At 37.2% G+C, this 19,872-nt stretch overlaps 2 protein-coding genes across 11 annotated transcripts in view; one reads left to right on the forward strand and one right to left on the reverse strand.

Moving 5' to 3' along the window:
* The window catches only part of LOC110382249 (paired amphipathic helix protein Sin3b), a 41,188-nt gene extending 26,632 nt beyond the window's left edge, over window positions 1-14,556 (reverse strand). For 3 of the 10 annotated variants that reach the window (XM_064042188.1, XM_064042187.1, XM_064042180.1), the window contains exons 1-2: window positions 14,344-14,556; window positions 5,810-5,918 (exon numbers count right to left, since the gene is read on the reverse strand). In XM_064042188.1, the coding sequence (XP_063898258.1) occupies window positions 5,810-5,884 (75 nt within the window). In that variant the 5' untranslated portion in view covers window positions 5,885-5,918; window positions 14,344-14,556. Of the gene's footprint in view, window positions 1-5,809; window positions 5,919-8,538; window positions 9,397-13,054; window positions 13,397-14,343 lie in introns of those variants that run through there. The other 7 variants (XM_064042181.1, XM_064042183.1, XM_064042179.1 and 4 more) reach the window with 7 other exon arrangements.
* A 658-nt stretch (window positions 14,557-15,214) lies between these two features.
* Sel (seele) lies at window positions 15,215-19,391 on the forward strand. The gene is made up of 7 exons (XM_064042189.1): window positions 15,215-15,418; window positions 15,492-15,559; window positions 16,809-16,908; window positions 17,344-17,498; window positions 17,973-18,065; window positions 18,530-18,625; window positions 19,245-19,391. The coding sequence occupies exons 1-7, from the start codon at window positions 15,331-15,333 to the stop codon at window positions 19,383-19,385; spliced, it is 741 nt and encodes a 246-aa protein (XP_063898259.1). The 5' UTR covers window positions 15,215-15,330; the 3' UTR covers window positions 19,386-19,391.
* The last annotated feature ends 481 nt before the right edge of the window (window positions 19,392-19,872 follow it).

Genomic DNA, 19,872 nt, shown 5'->3' on the forward strand with positions numbered 1-19,872 from the left:
ACAGTTTCATAAGTACTACACAATAGAGCTCTCAACTTATCGATAAGGCATAACAAACAAGATGTTTACACCTCTAGGTCGGTGTCGATAACCTCGGCTGTTTATATGCACAACACTATCTGTTGCAGTGTTTTGCTATTTATTATGTATGCATATATTTTAGAAATAGTATTTGTTTTAACTGGAAGACGTACTCAGCCGGGGCTGCGGGCTTGTTCGAAAGAGTTACCGCGGCTCTGGTACATAAAAGGCCTACGACGGAACACGACGGTTTTTAGTCAGTAAGAGTCTGACACTCCCTCACCGCTGCTAACCCACAGCGGGAGGGGTCATTTGATGATTTTTGACGTCGTAAAAAAAAACGTACTCAAACTGTATTTTAGTACAGGTTATGTAATTGCATGTAAATAGGTTCGGTAGTTTAACAGAAAGAGCTACATTCAGAGCGTAAAAAACAAACACATTCATTAATAAGATTTCGTAATGTGTCCGAAATTTCTACTAACCCAAAAGGGGTGTGGCTCCATTTGAAGTTTTTTCCTAAGCTATTTTTTCTATATTTACACATGATGATACCCCATTTATAACATGGACCGATTGCAGTACATACATTTTTTTTCTCAATTTATAAGCACTAGGATTACCCTTCAGATCAAAGAGTTTATACTAGTATTTGAACATTACCTATTTTAACCTTAAAAATACATTCTCATTCAACATTTTTCATCATCCCGTGGGCGATTCGACCGGATTAAAGTCCCACGCTTTCATACAATGGTTGACTAACTTCGAAGCAATTTTCATAATAGGATTAATTACTTCCCCTATAGATACATCGAGGATCTCTTTTTAGCAACGAAAATATACATAACTCGTTGATAAATTAACGCAGGATTTTAATAACCGATCCATCTATGCTATGACTTCCTTACTAGAGATAGGGTTTTGACGTTCATAAGTGCTTGTGAAAGCCTAAATGAAATAAATGATTTGACTTTGACTTTGAAATTAGCCATTTTGGAACCGTGCAACTACTGCCTGACTTTTCACGAAACTCTGCAAAGGCCTGTTTGAAATAAAAACACAGGCTTCAGTATTATAATATTTGAAGCTAGTCTACCTACCTAGCTCCTACACTAATATAATTAAACATGTTAGATATTAGAAGTAATATATTTGTATGAACATTTTCGGCACACTGCACGTCAGTTTGTGCTGTGCAATGCTTCCAATGCTAAGCTTGATATACCCCCTTGTACGCAGTTGTCAAACCTATTGAGGTTAGCAACGGGATGGGGGGGATTACTCAAATTATTTCTTTGATATAAAACAAAAATCTCGACTTTCTAAATAGTAATTCAACAGAATGGTGTTCTGCTCAATTATGTCTGCAGGCTTTTTTCACGTTAATTTCATAGATATAATTAGGTATTACAGTAATCTGAGGTATTACGTTCATCATCATCATAATCAGCCTATCGCAGTCCACTGCTGGACATAGGCCTCTCCAAGTGCACGCCACTGAGTTCGATGAGAGGTATTACGTTGTCCCTTTTATTTCTATTCATCCAATCATATCTAAAGCGAATATCAAAAGAAATCAAATAGTAATGACATCTATCAATGTTTAAAAAAAACGTTCAATTCACAAAGAAACCTGAGCAGTTACAAGTTACATAAAACTACCAAAACGATTAGATTTCGTTTATTTAACAAAAAATCGCACGTCATGCTTATAAGAAAACGAAGAACGTAGGTACATAACTCTCTTATTACATAAAACTTTATGTATAGGAATATCAGGTTACTTCATGTATTTAATTATGGAGATTATTTAGGTAAGCAGATTAGGTGACACGACTTAGCAAGTTTTCTACAAGAAATTAGCAACAAACAATATGAGAATACTCTTCAGTATCCATCTATATTTTATAACGTAGGAAATCCTTTCTTAACGCTCCCCTATATAAAGCACTGAAGATTTTTGAAAATTTGCCTCATAAGGGAGTACCCAAAGCTAACACGATACGAAACTTTGCGTTTTTAAATGCAATTATAAAGGTTCTTCATTGAGTCATGAAACACGAGCGAATTCTTCTTCTTCCTACCCTGTTCCCAAGTCATTTGGAGTCGGTGCAAAATGTATTTTTCTTCCATTTCTCTATATCTAATATCAACTTCCTTCTGCTTCATATCCTCTTTCAGGCAATCAATCCATCTTTTCCTCGGTCTACCTCTGCCTCTCCATCCTTCCACATTCATACTTAGCACACTCTTTTTAGCATGTGTTTGACACCGTCTCATCACATGCCCATACCATGACAAACGCTGACCTCTATTTTTTCCGTCAAACAAATTATTTTTCTCATATATCTTCCTATTAAACCGGTCCCGGCTGTCATTGAACATCCTTGACAGTCGTTACGGGTAGTCAAAAGCCAGCAAGTCTGACACCAGTCTAACCAAGGGGTATTGGGTTGCGCGGGTAACTGGGTTGAGGAGCTCAGATAGGCAGTCGCTTCTTGTAAAGCACTGGTACTCAGCTGAATCCGGTCAGACTGGAAGCCGACCCCGACATAGTTGGGGAAAGAGGCTCGGAGGACGATGACACTCTTTGTAGCATGCCTTTCACACCATCTCATCACAAGCCCATATCACGATAAACGCTGACCTCTTATTTTCTGTCAAACGCGTGCGATTTTTTTTATCTTCCCATTTTTCCCGTACCACGAGCGTAAATATCAAAGTAAGCCACAGTTCAGTGATTCCCATTTCTACCACAAACACGTCATTGATACAAAAATGTGACAAAACTGAGAGTTCAAACGATTTGTATCTAAATTGGAAACGAACCAACGTTTGTATTCTATTCCAGCTGTATTAGTGCTATCCTTGGCGGTCGCTCAACACAGTGCAATGACACTAAAATATTATTGAGTGTACCGTCTTGTTTTGGATTTCAATAACTGATCTGTGGATTTGCTTACTGGAGATAGCTGTCAAAAAGAGGTTAGTCTAACTAAGTGAAAGTGGATGTTTCTTACTTTTTCATGGTACACCTAGTGGACCGATTTGATGGAACTTGACCTTAATATTGCTTACACCATAAAACGAATGTATTAAGCAAATTAAATACTCGATTATAGTTTTGAGGCATAAGGGACAACCCTCTATAACGTCGCTTTTTACAGTAACTTCCCCCGCACATCCGCGTGTACCATGGGAGTGTCACTAACGAATTCGCCAAACTAATTATATTTTTTCCACATAAATGTCTTTAAAAATACGTGTATGACAAGTTTCTCATAGTTTAGTATCAGATAAGCTGATAATATTAAAAGAGCATTCAACTTACAGCGCTGATTATCATCATTAACGGCTTTAGACTGATAAAATACACAACAATAATATGAAAATATTATTAAAGGAAATGTTTATTATCAAAGTCACGATTATTGTATTTTTTTCTAATAAAACCGTTATCACCGATCTAAGTAGATATCGAATTGAATTATGCCATTTCAATATACTATTTCACTGCTTATAAGTATTTTTTCTTCAAATATGAATTGTGAATTGGAAATAATTATAACTTCACACAAAACTTGTGAAAGGATTTTCTGAATATCATCGAATAATATAGGGCTACATTTTATCCGGGTGCGTAGTCTTCTCTCAAGATATAGGTTTTACCGCGGCGAACAGCTGGTGTTAGGAGATTTTCTGTCTAAATCCATAAAGGTAGATAATGCCTTCTCTTCATAAACCTTCAACCAGTAGTATGAGAATATACAGGCTGTTGCTTAACTTCTAGCCATCAAAATTAAACCTAAGCGCGTTTAGAAGTTAAAAATAATAATTGACAAATGACTTTGCCTCTTTGAAGTCAGCCATTTGTAGCCTCGCGCATGCGCAGTAGGATTTTTAACCGACTTCCCAAAAAGGAGTTCTCAATTCGTCGGAATATATTCATTTTTATATTTTGATTAAAGTGAAGTCATTAGAAGCCAACTTCAGAGGTGTATGGTTATTAAAACTGTAAATGATTTAGAAATCGCTCTTAGCAATAAATCATCAAAACATTTGTTCTCTATTTATATTGACCTACTTTGTTGGTATAGATAGTTCAACTCAGATTTGCGCGCGGCCCTATGTGTGCGTCGGCTTGTAAATATACAACTTTCATTCGTGTGACAGTGACGTCGTCCGAGCATGACGTGTTCTTATCACTTTTTCTTATGGGTACAGTCGTTTACGAAAATGTCTAGTAATTCGCGGAGAAATTATTAAGGAGTCAGATAAAGCGTTTCAAAAAATAAAACGACATTCAAAGCTTTTTATTATTATTAAATATCTATGTAATGTTTTTCATTATTTTTTCATACGTCTTTTCAAATTGACGTGGACTAAGAATGTAAAAAGAGGTATAATCTAGTATAATAATGTAAAAAAAATGTGTGGGGAATTTTAAAAAGTTATATTGCTTCGCATAATGTCGACCAAAATAACAAAATAATGAAACTCATAAATGAACGTTTAAGTCAAATTGATGAAGGGATGTGGCGTAATACTTGTCGACATGTACAAAAGAAAAAAGAAGAATACTATAGACATTTTGACATTGGAGTCAGAATTTATAATTCTCCTTTGATTTTTCAAATAGCGATTCATAATCATTATAAATAAATAAACATTAAATTACGTAATAACTGTTTTTCTTTAAACCCCCGTGTACAACCCCTAAATAACTGTATTGTACCCGACTGTACCTCTTGTCACGCACACAAAGTTACTGTATATGTACAAGGGTTACCCACACATAAGGCCGCGCGCACAACTGAGTTGAACTTACTATACAACTGGTAATGCGTAAATCAAAATTTAACTGTCACGTAAATCATGGAAGAGGTATTATTAATTTAATATTTTTTAGAAAATTTGCTGTAAACACAGGTTTTTCAAGTTGTATTTAATCTGTGAAATAGCTTCCAAGAGGTATTACATACTTACATGTATATTTATTATTTATTTGTGACTAGCTTCTGCCAGCGGTTTCATCCCGCATCCCGTGGGAACTACTTCCCGTACCGGGATAAAAAGTAGCCTATAGCCTGCCTCGATAAATGTTCTATCTAACACTGAAATAAACTTTCAAATCGGACTAGTAGTTCCTGAGATTAGCGCGTTCAAACAAACAAACTCTTCAGCTTTATAATATTAGTATAGACTAGATATTATTGTACCATTTAATAGCAAAAATATTAAGCTGTATAATCCCTTGTCCAATATGAAGCAAGTCTACAAATAAGTAACCAGTATTGTAATGAAGTCTGTTGTAAAAAGAGGTCTGTACTGAGCATCCGCCATTTTGTTTTCCTATTGTATCTCTTCTAGAGAATGTCACCTGCTTTTTTTACTTTTTAATTTGATACAAATAGCCAGCTTGTCTAGGTAAAATATAGCGATTATAATTAATTATATAACTGTACAATTGAATAACATTGCAAGACCACTGCATTTTAGTTAGTTTTTATGTGGTAATTTTTTAGTACAGCCTGTATATGAATTTTGCAGAAGTTAGATACCTTTTTGGATCTAATTAAGTAATAGTATTAGAAGGCATATCTTTAAATAGGATTAAATATCATCATCTGCCTAGTCTTTTTCCGACTATGTTGGGGTCAGGTTCCAGTCACACTGGTTGAAGCAGAGTACCAGTTTTTTAATAAATAGGCTATATTATATCCAGGTACAGGACGTATTTCCCTCTGTAAGTGGTTGAAAAAGCTAGTCATAAACAAGATCTTACCTGAGCTTGACTCTGCGAAGGCATAGGCGAGGGCTCATCAGGCCCGAGCCGCGGTACACCTGTGCGTTTCATCATCTTGATGATCAGCGATTTCCCATCACACGATCACCTGGAATTACAGATAAATTTAATGTTAGTATCAGTTTCTATGTGACTTCTATAAAAATTGGTACTATTGTTTTAAATATAGTGGTGTTAAAAAATCACTTAGATAAATGTTTAGGGTTTGGTTAGTGAGACTTTATTTGTTACGCTTTCACTCTACAGATGAACTCTGTGAATTATCAAATACAGAGGTGGAGATAGGGAAAGCTACTCTAAATCAGGAAGTTTTGCTTTTAATTTTTTGACTTAATACTATTTGTCTGTGAGTTAGACATTCCCTTCAAGTGTTGGTATGCACTATTTATGTTTTGTCATGTTTTTGGGATCCAGCCATTATCCCTAATTTAATAGCATTTTATTTTACTTTTCTAATATGATTGTATGAACATTTTCGGCACACTGCACGTCAGGGTGTGCCGTGCAATGCTTCCAATGCTAAGCTTGATATACCCCCTTGTACGCAGTTGTCAAACCTACTGAGGTAAGCAACGGGATGGGGGGGATGGTTAACCTATGCAGAGATTGACTAAAACTTATGCTTAAAATCATCAAGTAAATTAGGATTGTTTTAAAGGTCAATTTTTCATGCCAGCACAGAGTACCTAGCTTAATATTTTGACACAAATTATGTGTTAGTGCAAATTAATTATAATTTAAACTTGACTTTTTCGCACCCACAGCCCCACCTATTTATCCTACAGAGTCCTACTCTGAAACTATTGGTGAGTCAATTTATTCTTTTATTCTTGGGCTAGGTAATTTAGCTTGGTAAGTACCTGAGTACCCATTTGAGCTGGCAACGTGGGCGCGGCCATAAAATATAAGATAAAACAGACTACAGGAGTCCCCCAATACATACGGCAATAATGCTCTTATAGCCTGACAAAATTAGTGGCAGCAGGTGTAAAATAGCAAAAAGTGCTTCTGGTCAAGGGTATTTTCTTTACATATAAAAGCAAATAACTTTTCTGTCATTTACCAAGGTTGTCAAGTATAAAATTAGGCACGAGTAACCTAAAAACGACGATAAACTAATGACATTGTGATAAACTTCCGTGCCTACTCCATTTTTAACCTAAATTGACTTATTGATTCGTAAAAACCTAATTTGGATACCTAACTAATACCATAGTCGAAAATGTGGTATCCTCGTGGTAATTTACGATATTATTTCAAAATATTGAAGTATGAAACACTTATGAAATTAGAAAACGTGGTCGATACTTTGAGCATGTGATAAACGAAACCGAAACCTTTTCACGAAAATATACTGGTAATTTAGTGAATTAGCTATAACGATACTCACAAATAGACAGTAATCGACTTTTACAGTACGTTTTGACGTATCTAGTTCATCGATCCATGAGTTAGCTGAATAAATAACAAGTGATTTACCGTGCGCCCGCCATTTTCACATGCGGTCTTGTTTTGTTTTAATTTAACGTAGATGTAACTTAATTGTCCACTATGAAAGTATTATGTAACCAACTCACAAGATTTTCTAAACAGCAGGTGACTATTTATTTACGCATTACACCTACAGGCGATTATTTAAATTTTACTGCCGCACTCACTCACACACACACACGCCCAAAATCAGTTTTGTAAAATTTGATGACGTCACGTCCTGAATTTAAATTATTCCTACAACGTTCCACTTTCTCACAATCACAACTTGAGCATTTTTAGCATGCCGTTCAGGGTCGATGTAATAAAAAGACTCAACATATTTCCATAATAAAATTAAATTATCGAATAACTGTATTGGAGTAAGCGAATGCCCGAAATATGTAACGTGACTAAGACAACGTACTACGGTGAATGTATAGCTTTTATAAACATATTACGCAACTAAAACACGAACATAAAGGTGCTCGAAAGCTAGGAGGCGAGGCGCATTCGATTTTGGAATTTCGAATCTCCGGTCACAGCACCCACACAGGTTTCGTTCACAAACCGGTCCGGCAGCAACGACGATGACACAAACTCGTACTTATTTATAGCGGAAAACGTACACAAATCGATAACACCCTAGCTAGCTGCACAACAGCGACCGGGCCGGCGCAAAATACCTACTCGCTCAAACTTTCAAGTCTGTAGCGCAGGCAACAAAACAAAGTACATGGTCGACACCGAGAATTACATTTCAATACGTCCCGCCTTTTTTACACGGCAGTGTTCTGTCTCAAATCTATTATTTGGATAAATAAGAATCGGACTTAGGTAGGTATGTCTTTCACGGTATAATCACTCACGAAATCGTTAGGTATTATTATTTCTACAATGAATCATAGCGAGCGGATCTCGCTTGAAGAAAAGTTAAAGGCGGTTAAGGATAATCATCTTTCGGAATAGAGCGGTAAAGTCCGGTTTGCATCGGGCCGGGGGAAACGAGGACGGCGCGGTGGTATTCGTCACCGACGTAGAAAATGGCGACTAAATACCAACAATTACACAGCGCGACTCACCGAACGTCAATGCGAATCAATGTTACACGAAGGAGAACAGAAGTCAACCCAGTTAACTGGATGACAAGATTTCAGCTCCTATCTATCTGTTGCAATTGAGATAACGATTGGCCTCGAGCGCGTCGATCATCAAAAACCAACAAAATGAGTACATACCGTTGAATATTAAATGCTGACACGTCGATATCTTCGATTGCACATAGAAACCCCTTTTTATAACTCAAAAAACAGTTTCGAGACAATGAATAAAGATAATAGCGCGTCACGGCTTGCTCCGAGCGAGCACATTCGTGCGCCTCCAAATAGCGCAACGGCGCAACTTTTTCGAGCGCGGCGTCAACACGGTCAGGTGGGCGAGGTTGCGACACTGCCATAGCGCTGTCTCGCTCACTCCTAGTGCTGTCTCTCTCGCACCCGCGACACTGGCGCAGGACACTGGGGGACGCGAGCGGAGCCCTGGCTCGGACGAACGTCGCGCACCGTGCTGCGCGGCCGACTGACTGCTCGCAGCGCCTCCAGCCGCGGCGGCCCGACCGAGAATCGAGCCCGAGCCACCAGACGGAACGGCAACGCCGCTATACAAATAGCGAGCGAAACGGACTTGCAACGATATGAAAATGCCACGAACCACCGTCGCGGCACTGGTGGACCAAAACAAAATCTCCTTTCTCTAAAATTATACAACAGTCGCTATCGAGAGCACAGCCGGGCCACTCAGTGTCTATTTCCCGCCAAAAACAGTGCACTGATTCAACAAAAATAGTAAAAGGAAATGCAGAGGGGATTAGAGATTATCCGTGCCTTAGTTTGTGATCATTTTTATAGGCTTAGCTTGAAGTATGGATTTTTGCAATCCTATCGACGTAGCTACTTATATGAATGCTTCAATTTGTATGTACCGCCTTGACAACAGAAAGGGAATCATAAAATCGCTGCAGTGAATCAGTAAAATGGAGGCAAAGCGAGTGAATTACATTCATTTGTAATGAAAAGACGTCCGTATCTCGGTGCTAACACTAAACAAGTGAAGAATGAGGAAAGATTGATACTGTGAGATAGTGCACCGAATAGTGTAATTATTGACTAATGATTATGCAAATCAACAGATTATATTATCAAGTAATGACAGTAACAGCAATGAGTTTTCTCAATAAACCACAAAGCTTTAGGTATATTGGCGAAATTTTCTGGTGTTTTGGGGTAAAGTAGGTCAATCATAAAAGAAACAAATTCAAAATATGTTGTGTTTTTATTTCGAAATATAAAGTAATTTTAGCTGGGTGTCCTATGGTTCTGCAAACCTAAAACAATGTCTTTAGAATGTTTATTATTCAGCAAAAAAAGGGATCTACTTATCCCCTTCAATCCTAAGAAAGCCATTTGTTAAAAAACTTAATCTGGCCATTTAACTGAATGTCCCACTATTTTTTCTTACAGTAAGAGACAACACAGTTAAAAGCTTAAATAAGTTTTTAAAACAACGAGGCTTAATTAAGACAAAAGAGGCGCATCTAACTACAACTTTATATCTCAAAGCTACTGTAAAAAAAAAGCAAATGTCTAAATACTACAAAATAATAAATGTGAAATGACTTCTACCTAGTACACCTAAAGCCCCAAAATATTAACGTAACTATCGTTGGTCTGAAGGCAAAATCACAAAATGAATAAGAAATTTAGAATAAGCTAATTTGTAGAACATGTGCGAATACTGAAAAAAGTCCTAAGAGTGAAAACTATAATGTTCATAAGATCTTTACACATTACAATGAGGAAATAATGATGGAATTACATATGGGATAAAAACCCAACAAGCTATGTCAGTTGAAAATACAACATCTACATAGAAAAACAATGATAGACGAAGTAGGTTCTAAAGTAAACCAATAACAAATTCCAGCTAACAGCGACAGTTAAATACCCTTAATTAATAAATCCATCAAATTCGAAAGACCTAAAACCTACTCGTATCAAAAAAAGTACTAGATTTGGTCAAACAAACAAGGATTTACTTCCATTCAGTAAGGTTCTCTTTCCACATGTTTTGTAAAGTTCCCAAAATCACCATGACGGTGTAGCTACTCATTTTGCCAAGTCATGGCTTGCTGTTGTAATTAAACGACAAAAGCCATATTTCAAACAGAGAGAAAGGTCAGGCAGACCATTGCCAAGAAAATTACAGGTGTTTTGGACATAAACAGACTAAAATAACACGAGGTAGAATACTGTTAGAAAGCTTGGAGAAAATTTTAAAAGTTGTGACCGATGAAATTACTTCATTATCCCATTTTTTTATTTGGGGTCGCTGAAATATGCTCTTCTGTATGCCGTCATCTCACTAGTAACATTCTTTCTAACCATGTCGATTTTCACACAATCCATCCATCGTTTCTTTGGTCGTCTCCTTCCTCTATATCCATAAACATCCATGCCATGCCAGCTAATGAAATTACTTGAAAATGTAAATAAACGCTAGGAATATGAACTAATTGGAAATCTAACATAAACCGTTATGATTATGGCTACCAGTTCTGTTACCTACAATAAGTAAATGCTTTCAAACTGGTTATAAACAGTCTTCAAAGTAGCAGTAGCAAATATGCTTAATCCTTTTAAAGGTAAGATTTTGTTATAATGAAAAATTAAAGTCCTGTATCAATCTTGACAGATATGAAGGCTAATTATATGTACTACTTCTTTTGATGTACTTCTCATAATCATCCGCCTACTGTTATCCGAATTTTTATTTGGGCCAAAGCAGCATGTTTTCTTTCTTTCAGACATCCTTTCAACTATCCAATCATTTCTTTGATGTACTTATACTATAGTCATCATAATCTTAATCATTTATAGTTAATCTTTCCTATAATCATGCCATTTTGTGGGGCACTATTCAAATATCCTCTTCAGAAATATTTTTATGAGCTTTTCAGACCCTATAACTAGTTCCATGTGTCAGTCCGGAAGTATGTATCTTATCATGATTTTGGACAAACAGTTTTTATCTTTTCAGTTTTCCCCTCTTTCCAGGAAGGAACGCAATTCTAGTTTTTGTATACCATATTATTCAAAGTATGTACTGTAATCTTAATTCCTCACTACAATTAATAATTAAGAAGCCTACTTTTCTATATTCTATTTATAAAAAAGCAGCTAAATCACCATGATCTCCTTTGTTAAAACTTCTTAAAGGTCCAAATTTTTACTATTGTCCATTCTTAAACCTTAGCAGGGCTCATCCTACAAAGGAGATTTTACTCCAAAAAAAGAAAGTTTGCTATACTTATTCCAATTGTTTTTTTAGAAACCTAACTGTTTTGCATTAAAAACAACAACATTTTAATGTAGATCAACATCCAGTTAGAAGTCAAAGACCTACATCAAGATCAGACAGAGGAAAAAGAGGTGATTTTTAATGGGAATCGCGTTAAACAGGGCTTTACACGTCATGATCACCTTCAACAGCAGCCAAAGGGGAATGAATACACAATGAAACTCAAAAAGGTCAAGTAGGAAACAAAAAAGAGTATGTTTAAGTTAATAAACATTGTGTTTTTCTTTTTATAGATGCATTAAAGGGCTATAAAGAAGCAAGTAGCTACAATAAGACTTTTTTCTTATCGATGATTGGCCCATACAACCTTTGAAATGTCATATCATGCCCTTTGCAAGACCTTCCCCAATATAAAAGGGGAAGAGGGATCAATAACAACCTCATCCGTGCGGAACTATTTTTGCCCGTTCATTTATAAGTTCAGAATTCTATACATAGTTCAAGGATTGGAGAAGTTTTGTTCAATATAGTAAGTAACAATGAACCAATTTGATGACGAAAGGCCACGCAAAGCAAATAGAAATCTATGCTTCTCAATTTATATAAAATCCTTCATGAATATGCAGCATTTATATTCAGTGGAAGCTCGTAGAGATGTACAGATTATGAGCACACCATTATTCTATCTAAGGCTCTCGTCCACTCAATAACAACCCAGTTTGTTTGTTGGCCTTTGCATGTGTGCGGTAAACAGGTACACACTACCAGCCCAGTATTAACCTCAATTAACTCGTCCATGTGTGTGTGCACACAAACTCGAGTTATTACTAAAATTTAATTACGACACCAATACGCTGGCATTAAGTATTAAACTCGTTTATCGTTTGTATTAAATTTATCCCATTGTTACGCGGAGGATACAAACGTATAGCCTTGAAACTTCTTATCGAACAAGTGAGTCGACACACAATTACGGCCTGTGGAGTGCGACGTTGCCAACATTCAGCGCGGTACTGCGTCTTAATTTTACAAGCCAGCCGCCATTTTGTTTCCATTTATCAGATGCAAGTCGCAAATGATGATACTCGATTTATTCTCTTTTTGTTACCTCTCAACAGATCATAGATAAAACACATTCAAAGAAAGCCAGTACCACACTTTCCCGCATATAAAAAACACTAGTGTTACGTAACTTTAGGAAGTTGTCTAACGATGTAAAATGCATACGTTAACTGTGCAGGCGAGCACACGGCACGCTGAAACTTTGAGATATATCCCAATAGCGAATATCGGATATGCTGTACATGTCTAGATCATCGAGATTGCAAGCGTACCCGATCATACCTAGGTATTCATGTATGGGGCAAAGTGTCGGCGCAATATGGTTGAGATACGTACTTTGATAGGTTCGTGAGCCAGTGCCGGATGCGGGGCCTTCGCCCCATGCTGCCAGGGTAGCCCACCGGCCGACTCACAATCAGATACATCACAAATACGGTCATTTTCAACGCAAATTCCGCGGTATCGATCACGCACAGACGCCATTTTGAACCGACACTGAGCGCGGACGAGCGCGCGACGTTGCCACGTCGCACGTTTCCAATCCGCACTTCTATTTCTGGCACCCTCCCCCCGCGCGCCGTGACGCCGGAGGTCGCCAAACAGCGCTCGACAAAACATTCACGATTTCAATTTATACATCAACTTCGCGGGTTCTTATTTGAAAACTCATGATCTAGTAGGCCTTCAGATCAAGCAGGCGCGGGCGGGGAGGGGCGGCGGGGCGCGGGGCGGGGAGGAGGGGGGAGTGTTATAACAGCGTTTCCAATGATAAGATAGTACTTATAGACATCGTATAGATGTACATGAATTGTAATATATCGTCCGAGCGCGGCCGGCTTTCACCAAAGAGCGGAGCGAGGCGCGGTCGCGCAGGACCGCGCCGACATGTGCCATTGGCCACCGCAGAGATCGATAGACAAACACCGACGAGGACGGCGACCTACATACGATAGTGAGCCTTACGGGTGCAATGATAGCCGCGGTATTCGCGCGGCACTCACTATAAACAAACTACCGCACGAGCACACTGACGTCGTCCACGTCGCTACGCACTCGCACAGCGTTGTGAAAACGACGCGAGCGGCCGCCGCGCTGCGCGACCTACCGATGTATACCATCATTGTATTATGGCACTTTTCTAGAGTCGAAATTCCTGTGCCGCGACGCGCCCAGCGCGCCCTACCGAAGGACAAAGGGACGATTTCACACGGAAAACAAAGGGAAACGCCGGTCCACGGATAATAACACATTTTTTGTTTGATAAATTAACTTTTTAACAAGTTTTTATCGGGTGGCAGCGCGTTGCCAAGTCGTCAGGTTGCGTCGATCGCGCGCTCTCTCATTATGAAATTGGGATTTTCTAACTGCACATGACGCGCTTCATTGATAACATGATTTTTGGAAAGGTTACATAAAATATGCAATACTACATTGCACTGAGCGAGTAGCGTATGGTAATAGCACAGGTGCGCCCGACAAGTCCTAACAGGCAATATGGCATTAGCCATCCTATCCCTATTTCACATCTACACGTATTTCACAAACGAAAGCAATTAAATAAACTAAAAAGACCAGATAATAAGCTCTGAATAGGAAAAGACGCAATCTGTCAACCAGTCACTTACCTGAATTTTTACACGAAACGTGCGTATTTCTTTACAATATTCACTGGAACGTCACTCCGAGACGATGCAATAGTAATATTCAAGGTATTTTGAGGTTTTTAAACAATTTAATGTGCATAAAAAAATTATACATTCCGTTGAGCAAACGTCCCGCGCGCATAGAGACCGAATGCGAACTGTTGGTAAGTTTGGTTTGGTTGGGTCGGTTGATAGGTGGGGGGCGGCGGGCGGAAAACCGGAGAACGGCCGATCGGGGAGTCAGAAAGGGCAAAATTTTAATAATTTTCAACTGAACAACCTGACAAGATTAGCAACAAAAACCCTTTTGTAAATTATATCTTATTTTTTAGATTCGTTACAGTTAATATTAGGGTCAACTCATGTGATAATAATGTGATAAGTGATTGCATTGACATTGATGTTTTTCCTGTTTCATACGCACACAAAGGCAAACCCATAATGATTTATTGGCATTGTGTTGTCGGTCGAAAAAAATGTTAATGGTGTTTACAGGTGCCATACTTTTTCAATGATTTGTAATGAGTCTTTTTGTATGATTTGTGTAATACTGACTCAAGTTTTCTGGGTTTTAACTGTAGCGTAAATTTGAACCTTTTATAAATGTTATGTAGACCCGCCTTCATCACAACGACGCATAATATCAAGAAATATTTTTAAAGAACGTTTTATCAAAACCATAATTATTATAATCCTACAAAGTTAAGAAGCCTCAAACATAAACAGAGATGTATGAAATTTTTGACCATCTTAAAAAATTGGCTTATTGCTGTCAGTGATCAACCAATGAAAATTTTGGATTCTGTTTAAAAAAATATTGCCATAATTCGACCAATCAGAAAAGAGATCGTGTATGACAGGAAAAAGATAAACTTCTTCACACGTCGAGGCACTTTTCCGACATTTATCTGATTTTTCTCGTAATTTAAACACTTAATTGTGCTAGTAAGTTAAAATAAGGGTTCAAAAATGCGTCCAGTGACGTTTTTCTTTGCGTTCACTATTTTATTTGTAGCAGTTACTGCAAGAATTGATCCCAAAAACTTGAAGTGTTTAGGTGAGTATTCATTCGAATGTTTATTAATTATTTTAAAATTCTATGGTTAATTGATATTATCTTAATATTCCAGTGTGTCGGACGACCTTCGAGGAGCTTAACGATGTGATAAAAAAAGTAGATAAATGGAAGAAAATCGATGTAAGTATAACATTTTATAGCCCGGTCAACTTCTTGTCAAAGTTTTATTACAATTGATTTTTTTCAATTTACTACTTATTATTCAATCAAAATTTGTTCTTCGATGTTGTAAAACAACTTCAGACGTCACAGTTACTTATAATTGTTGTTGTTTCTCTTAGAAAATTACTTTTTAATTAGAATAGATTTTAATTAGAAAATTCTTTTGTTATCAATCAAGTTAAGAATTAATGACCAAAAATCAGCTATATTATTACTACCATTATTCTTGCGGTCAATTAAAGTTAAACTATTAATTTTAATCAATGCTAATATTCAATTTAATAAACAAAATCAAACTAAATTGCATTTAGCATGGCATAATAGATATAACACATGGCAATATGTATTTAAATACCATGTGCTCAAATATGGTATTTACTTATTAGATTCTATTACTATGCACACAGTATCTGCCTACCCATTTACCAACTATGTTGGGGTCGGCTTCCAGTTTAACTGGATGCAGCTGAGCACCAGTGTGCCACATGGAGCGATTGTCTATCTGACCTCTTCCACCCAGTTACCAAAAGACCTTCTGACTATGCATAAGAACTGCTAAAAATGTTTACATGACAGCCGGGAGTGTATACTCATTGCAATGGTCTATCAAAATCATCTGCCTAGCGTTTAGTTGATTTTCAGTCTAACCGAGAGCTTAAATTGCTGTGGTTAGTATTGTGTCATAAGAAATTGGTAATATAAGATTAATAACAGCTTATCTTTGTTTAAGCTGTAAAAATATTGATTGTACTAATTATCAAAGTTGTGGGTTTTTTTATGAATGACTTATCAGTGGTGAAAATATCATAATTGTACATATGTGTTGCTATAAATATGACATATTTATGTATGGGTACTTTTTCATAGGAATATTGTAAAAATATGGATATCAGAATTATAAAATCATCAGATTTCCCAACTATGTTGGGGTTGGCTTCCAATGTAACCTGATGCAGCCAAGTACCAGTGTGCTACATGGAACAACTGCCTGTCTGACCTCTTTAACCCAGTTACATGAGCAATCCGATACCTCTCTGTGATACTTTCAGCTTCTGACTACATATAAAAACTACAATAGATGTTCAAATAACACTCTGGAATCCACCAATTTATTTGCTGCAAAAATTTATTATGTTACAGATATGCATCATTATCCTATGTATACATACATCCATATATTTATTGTGCTTTATATAAAATATTACAGGTTGGCAACTTCAGAATGGACGCAAGTGGCAACACTATGCAAGAAAAGGTGCCTGCTCACAGGTCAGCTGTGTACATCTCTGAAGTGATTGATGGCATTTGTGAGTAAAGTTTGTTGAAAAACTAACCTTTGTACTACTACTACATAGCAGGATGTATAAGCTAAATTATTGTAAAGATTACTCAAAATCCATCCAGTAGTTTTTGTGTCAAGAGTGGCAAACATATGCACAACCCAGGAACTTCTTCCTAACAAAATCATTTTTCGAATTGGTTCCACATTTTCAGAGCCATAGGGTACAAAAAAATGTTTCCTATTTATATTAGTGTAGACTAGCTGTTTCCTAATGTTTCACTCAGTTTCTAGGGAAACTTCCCCTACCTGGATAAAACATAGCCTATGTTACTTGCAGATAATGTAATTTTCTAATTGAGAAAGCTTTTTTCAAATCGATTCACTAGCTTCTGAGATTAGCTCATTCAAACAAACTGTTCAGCTTTACAATATTATTATACAATTTTGATGTTATTTCCAGGCAAGAAGATGGATGACTACGTGCGAGTCTACTACAAAGCTACCAACAAGCTGGCCATCATGCAGCTTATCACCAAGGACGGAAGCATGAACCCCGATTTCAGCAAGACCAAGTTTGTCACCGACGATGACCTCAACAAGAGCTTGGAGTACTATGTGAGTATCTGCCTAGCTGTTTCCCTGACATGCTAGGGTCGGACTCCAGAGCTAAGTATCAGAGGAGAGACAGCCTCAACCCAGTAATCAGGTATAACACTATACTTTTCATGACAAAGATTTGCCAAGTGTTGCTTAACCTTCGGTAGGTGGCCACTGCTGTGGCTGTTATTTAGCCATGGTTATGGTGGTAGATATGAAAGGAAATTAAAAAATTCAAAACTAATTAAATATGTTCAAAATATTTTTCTAGTTTATTGTATTTGTTGTTATGTGATTAAACAAAAAGTTGTTGTTATATATACATATGTTTACATAATAACGTAGCGACCCACTTTCTTCTTCCTTCTTATTCCTGAAACCTTCCTCAAAAATCACTTTCTATACCTGGAAATCTTAGCAGCAGTTTTCTAGATATACATTACTTGCTTTATAATATGAATTAATATTTAGTAAAATTGTAAATGTTTTCAGTGCGAGCGCATGTTCGAGGAGAATGAGGATGAGATCACGACGCTGTACAAGGAGAGACCTCATGACGATATCATGCCCGATGCTGAGAGAGAGGTGATACATCTTTTGAAATAAATTATATTTTAGATTTTCGCGCCTTATGACCGGTTTCCTGTCTATTTTTTTCTACGGTTCAACAATAGTTCATCTATCTATATACTAGCGGTTTTACATGTGTTACGTGGGACTACTAATATGCGCGGATATAGCTACCCTCGATACATGGGCTATGTAAAACTGAAAGAATTATTCAAATCGGACCAGTAGTTCCTGAGATGAGCGCGTTCAAGCATAAATAAACCTTTACTACTTACGAAAATATGTCAGCCAAGCTTTAACACAAATTACTTTGTCTAGAAATATACTGTTATTTAACTAGCAATTTTTACAAAAAAAAAAAACTATATTATTCTTATTTTGATAAGGTTATTTGACCCGTTATGCTAAACGCGGTGTTAAGAAGTGACAAACATACACTCACTTTCATCTCTATAATATTATTTTTATTAAATTTTCAGATCTGCTTCAACACCGCGAAATACTGTGAAGAATGGATGTTACCCAACGATGAAGACACCACATGGACACAAGAAATGGAGAGGGAGTATGTCAAGGTAAGCTGTTATATCATCTGCCTAGCCTTTTCCCGACTATAGGGGTCGGTTTCCGGTGTAAATGTATGCAGCTGAGTACCAGGATGCTGCAAGGAGCGACTGCCTATCTGACTTCTGCAAACAAATTACCCAGGCAACGCGAATTCTATTGTATACTTAAACTGAACTGTTTCCCTCGGTTTCATCCTTGTCATGAAAATAAGTTCCTGAATAAAATATAGCCTAAGTCACTTGGCTAAAGTAAAAAATAATAAAGTATAGCTTCTCAGCAGTGAAATAGTTTTTCTAATCGTATTATGTTAATGTAATTGGTTTGTAAACCGTTTTAACATAGTTCCTATAATACAAATAAACAAACAGAATTCTCTCTTTGTTATATTAGTATAGTATATAGCATAAGAGATAATTGTTTTACCGCGGTTTCACTCGCGTCCCGTTCAAACTTCTTCCCGAACCCAGCATATAGCCCCAAAATATAGCCTATGTCACCTTGGGATGGTGTAGCTTCCCAACAGTGTATTTTTTTTCAAATGAGTATTATCGCAAGTTCAGGATACAAACTTACAAAAAAGACCTCTTTATTACATAAATATTTAAACTTTCTATTTTAATTTCCCAGGTCCACGGCCCCGACCCGTACGGTTTCGGCGGCCTCCCCCCTCAGAGCGAGATGCCGGACTTCAGCAAGGACTACGACGATACCGAGCAACAAACCGACGAGATCGATCTACAGGCTGAAAACGATAAGGATGAGCTGTAAATGTTATGTAGAAGATGTGGTTTATACAGGATAGTTTAACTTTAAATATAGTTTGTGGTAAATGACTTTGTTTCTACGTAGTTTGCCTTTAGGTAGCATCTAGCAAATTCGGCCTTTTCAAAGTCAAATTTAAAATAATATTAATAATTTTATATCATTCTGGCCTTTACAAGCACTTATGAACGTGAAAAATATAAATAAGTTTGATTCTAGTTGCCCATTCCAAAAGTAGCTTCCTAGGGAGACTAGCAGGGGCAGTGGTGGCGTAGTAAAAAGCTTAGAAATATCCACCGTAGAGTGAATTTACCTATGGTGGACAAAGGATTATTTGATTCAAGTTTATAGAAATTACCCATAGATACTTTCTTCGTCATCGGAAAAGTTCAGGAGTTGCTAGATAGGCGTAAATGGAAGGAGCTGCACCGACAAGAGCTGGGCTCTTAAATTGAAGAAGAAGGAAAAAGGATCCATGACTGAAGCGAGTTGT

The sequence above is a fragment of the Helicoverpa armigera genome, chromosome 27 (assembly GCF_030705265.1).
Source record: "Helicoverpa armigera isolate CAAS_96S chromosome 27, ASM3070526v1, whole genome shotgun sequence".
Classification (NCBI taxonomy): domain Eukaryota; kingdom Metazoa; phylum Arthropoda; class Insecta; order Lepidoptera; family Noctuidae; genus Helicoverpa; species Helicoverpa armigera.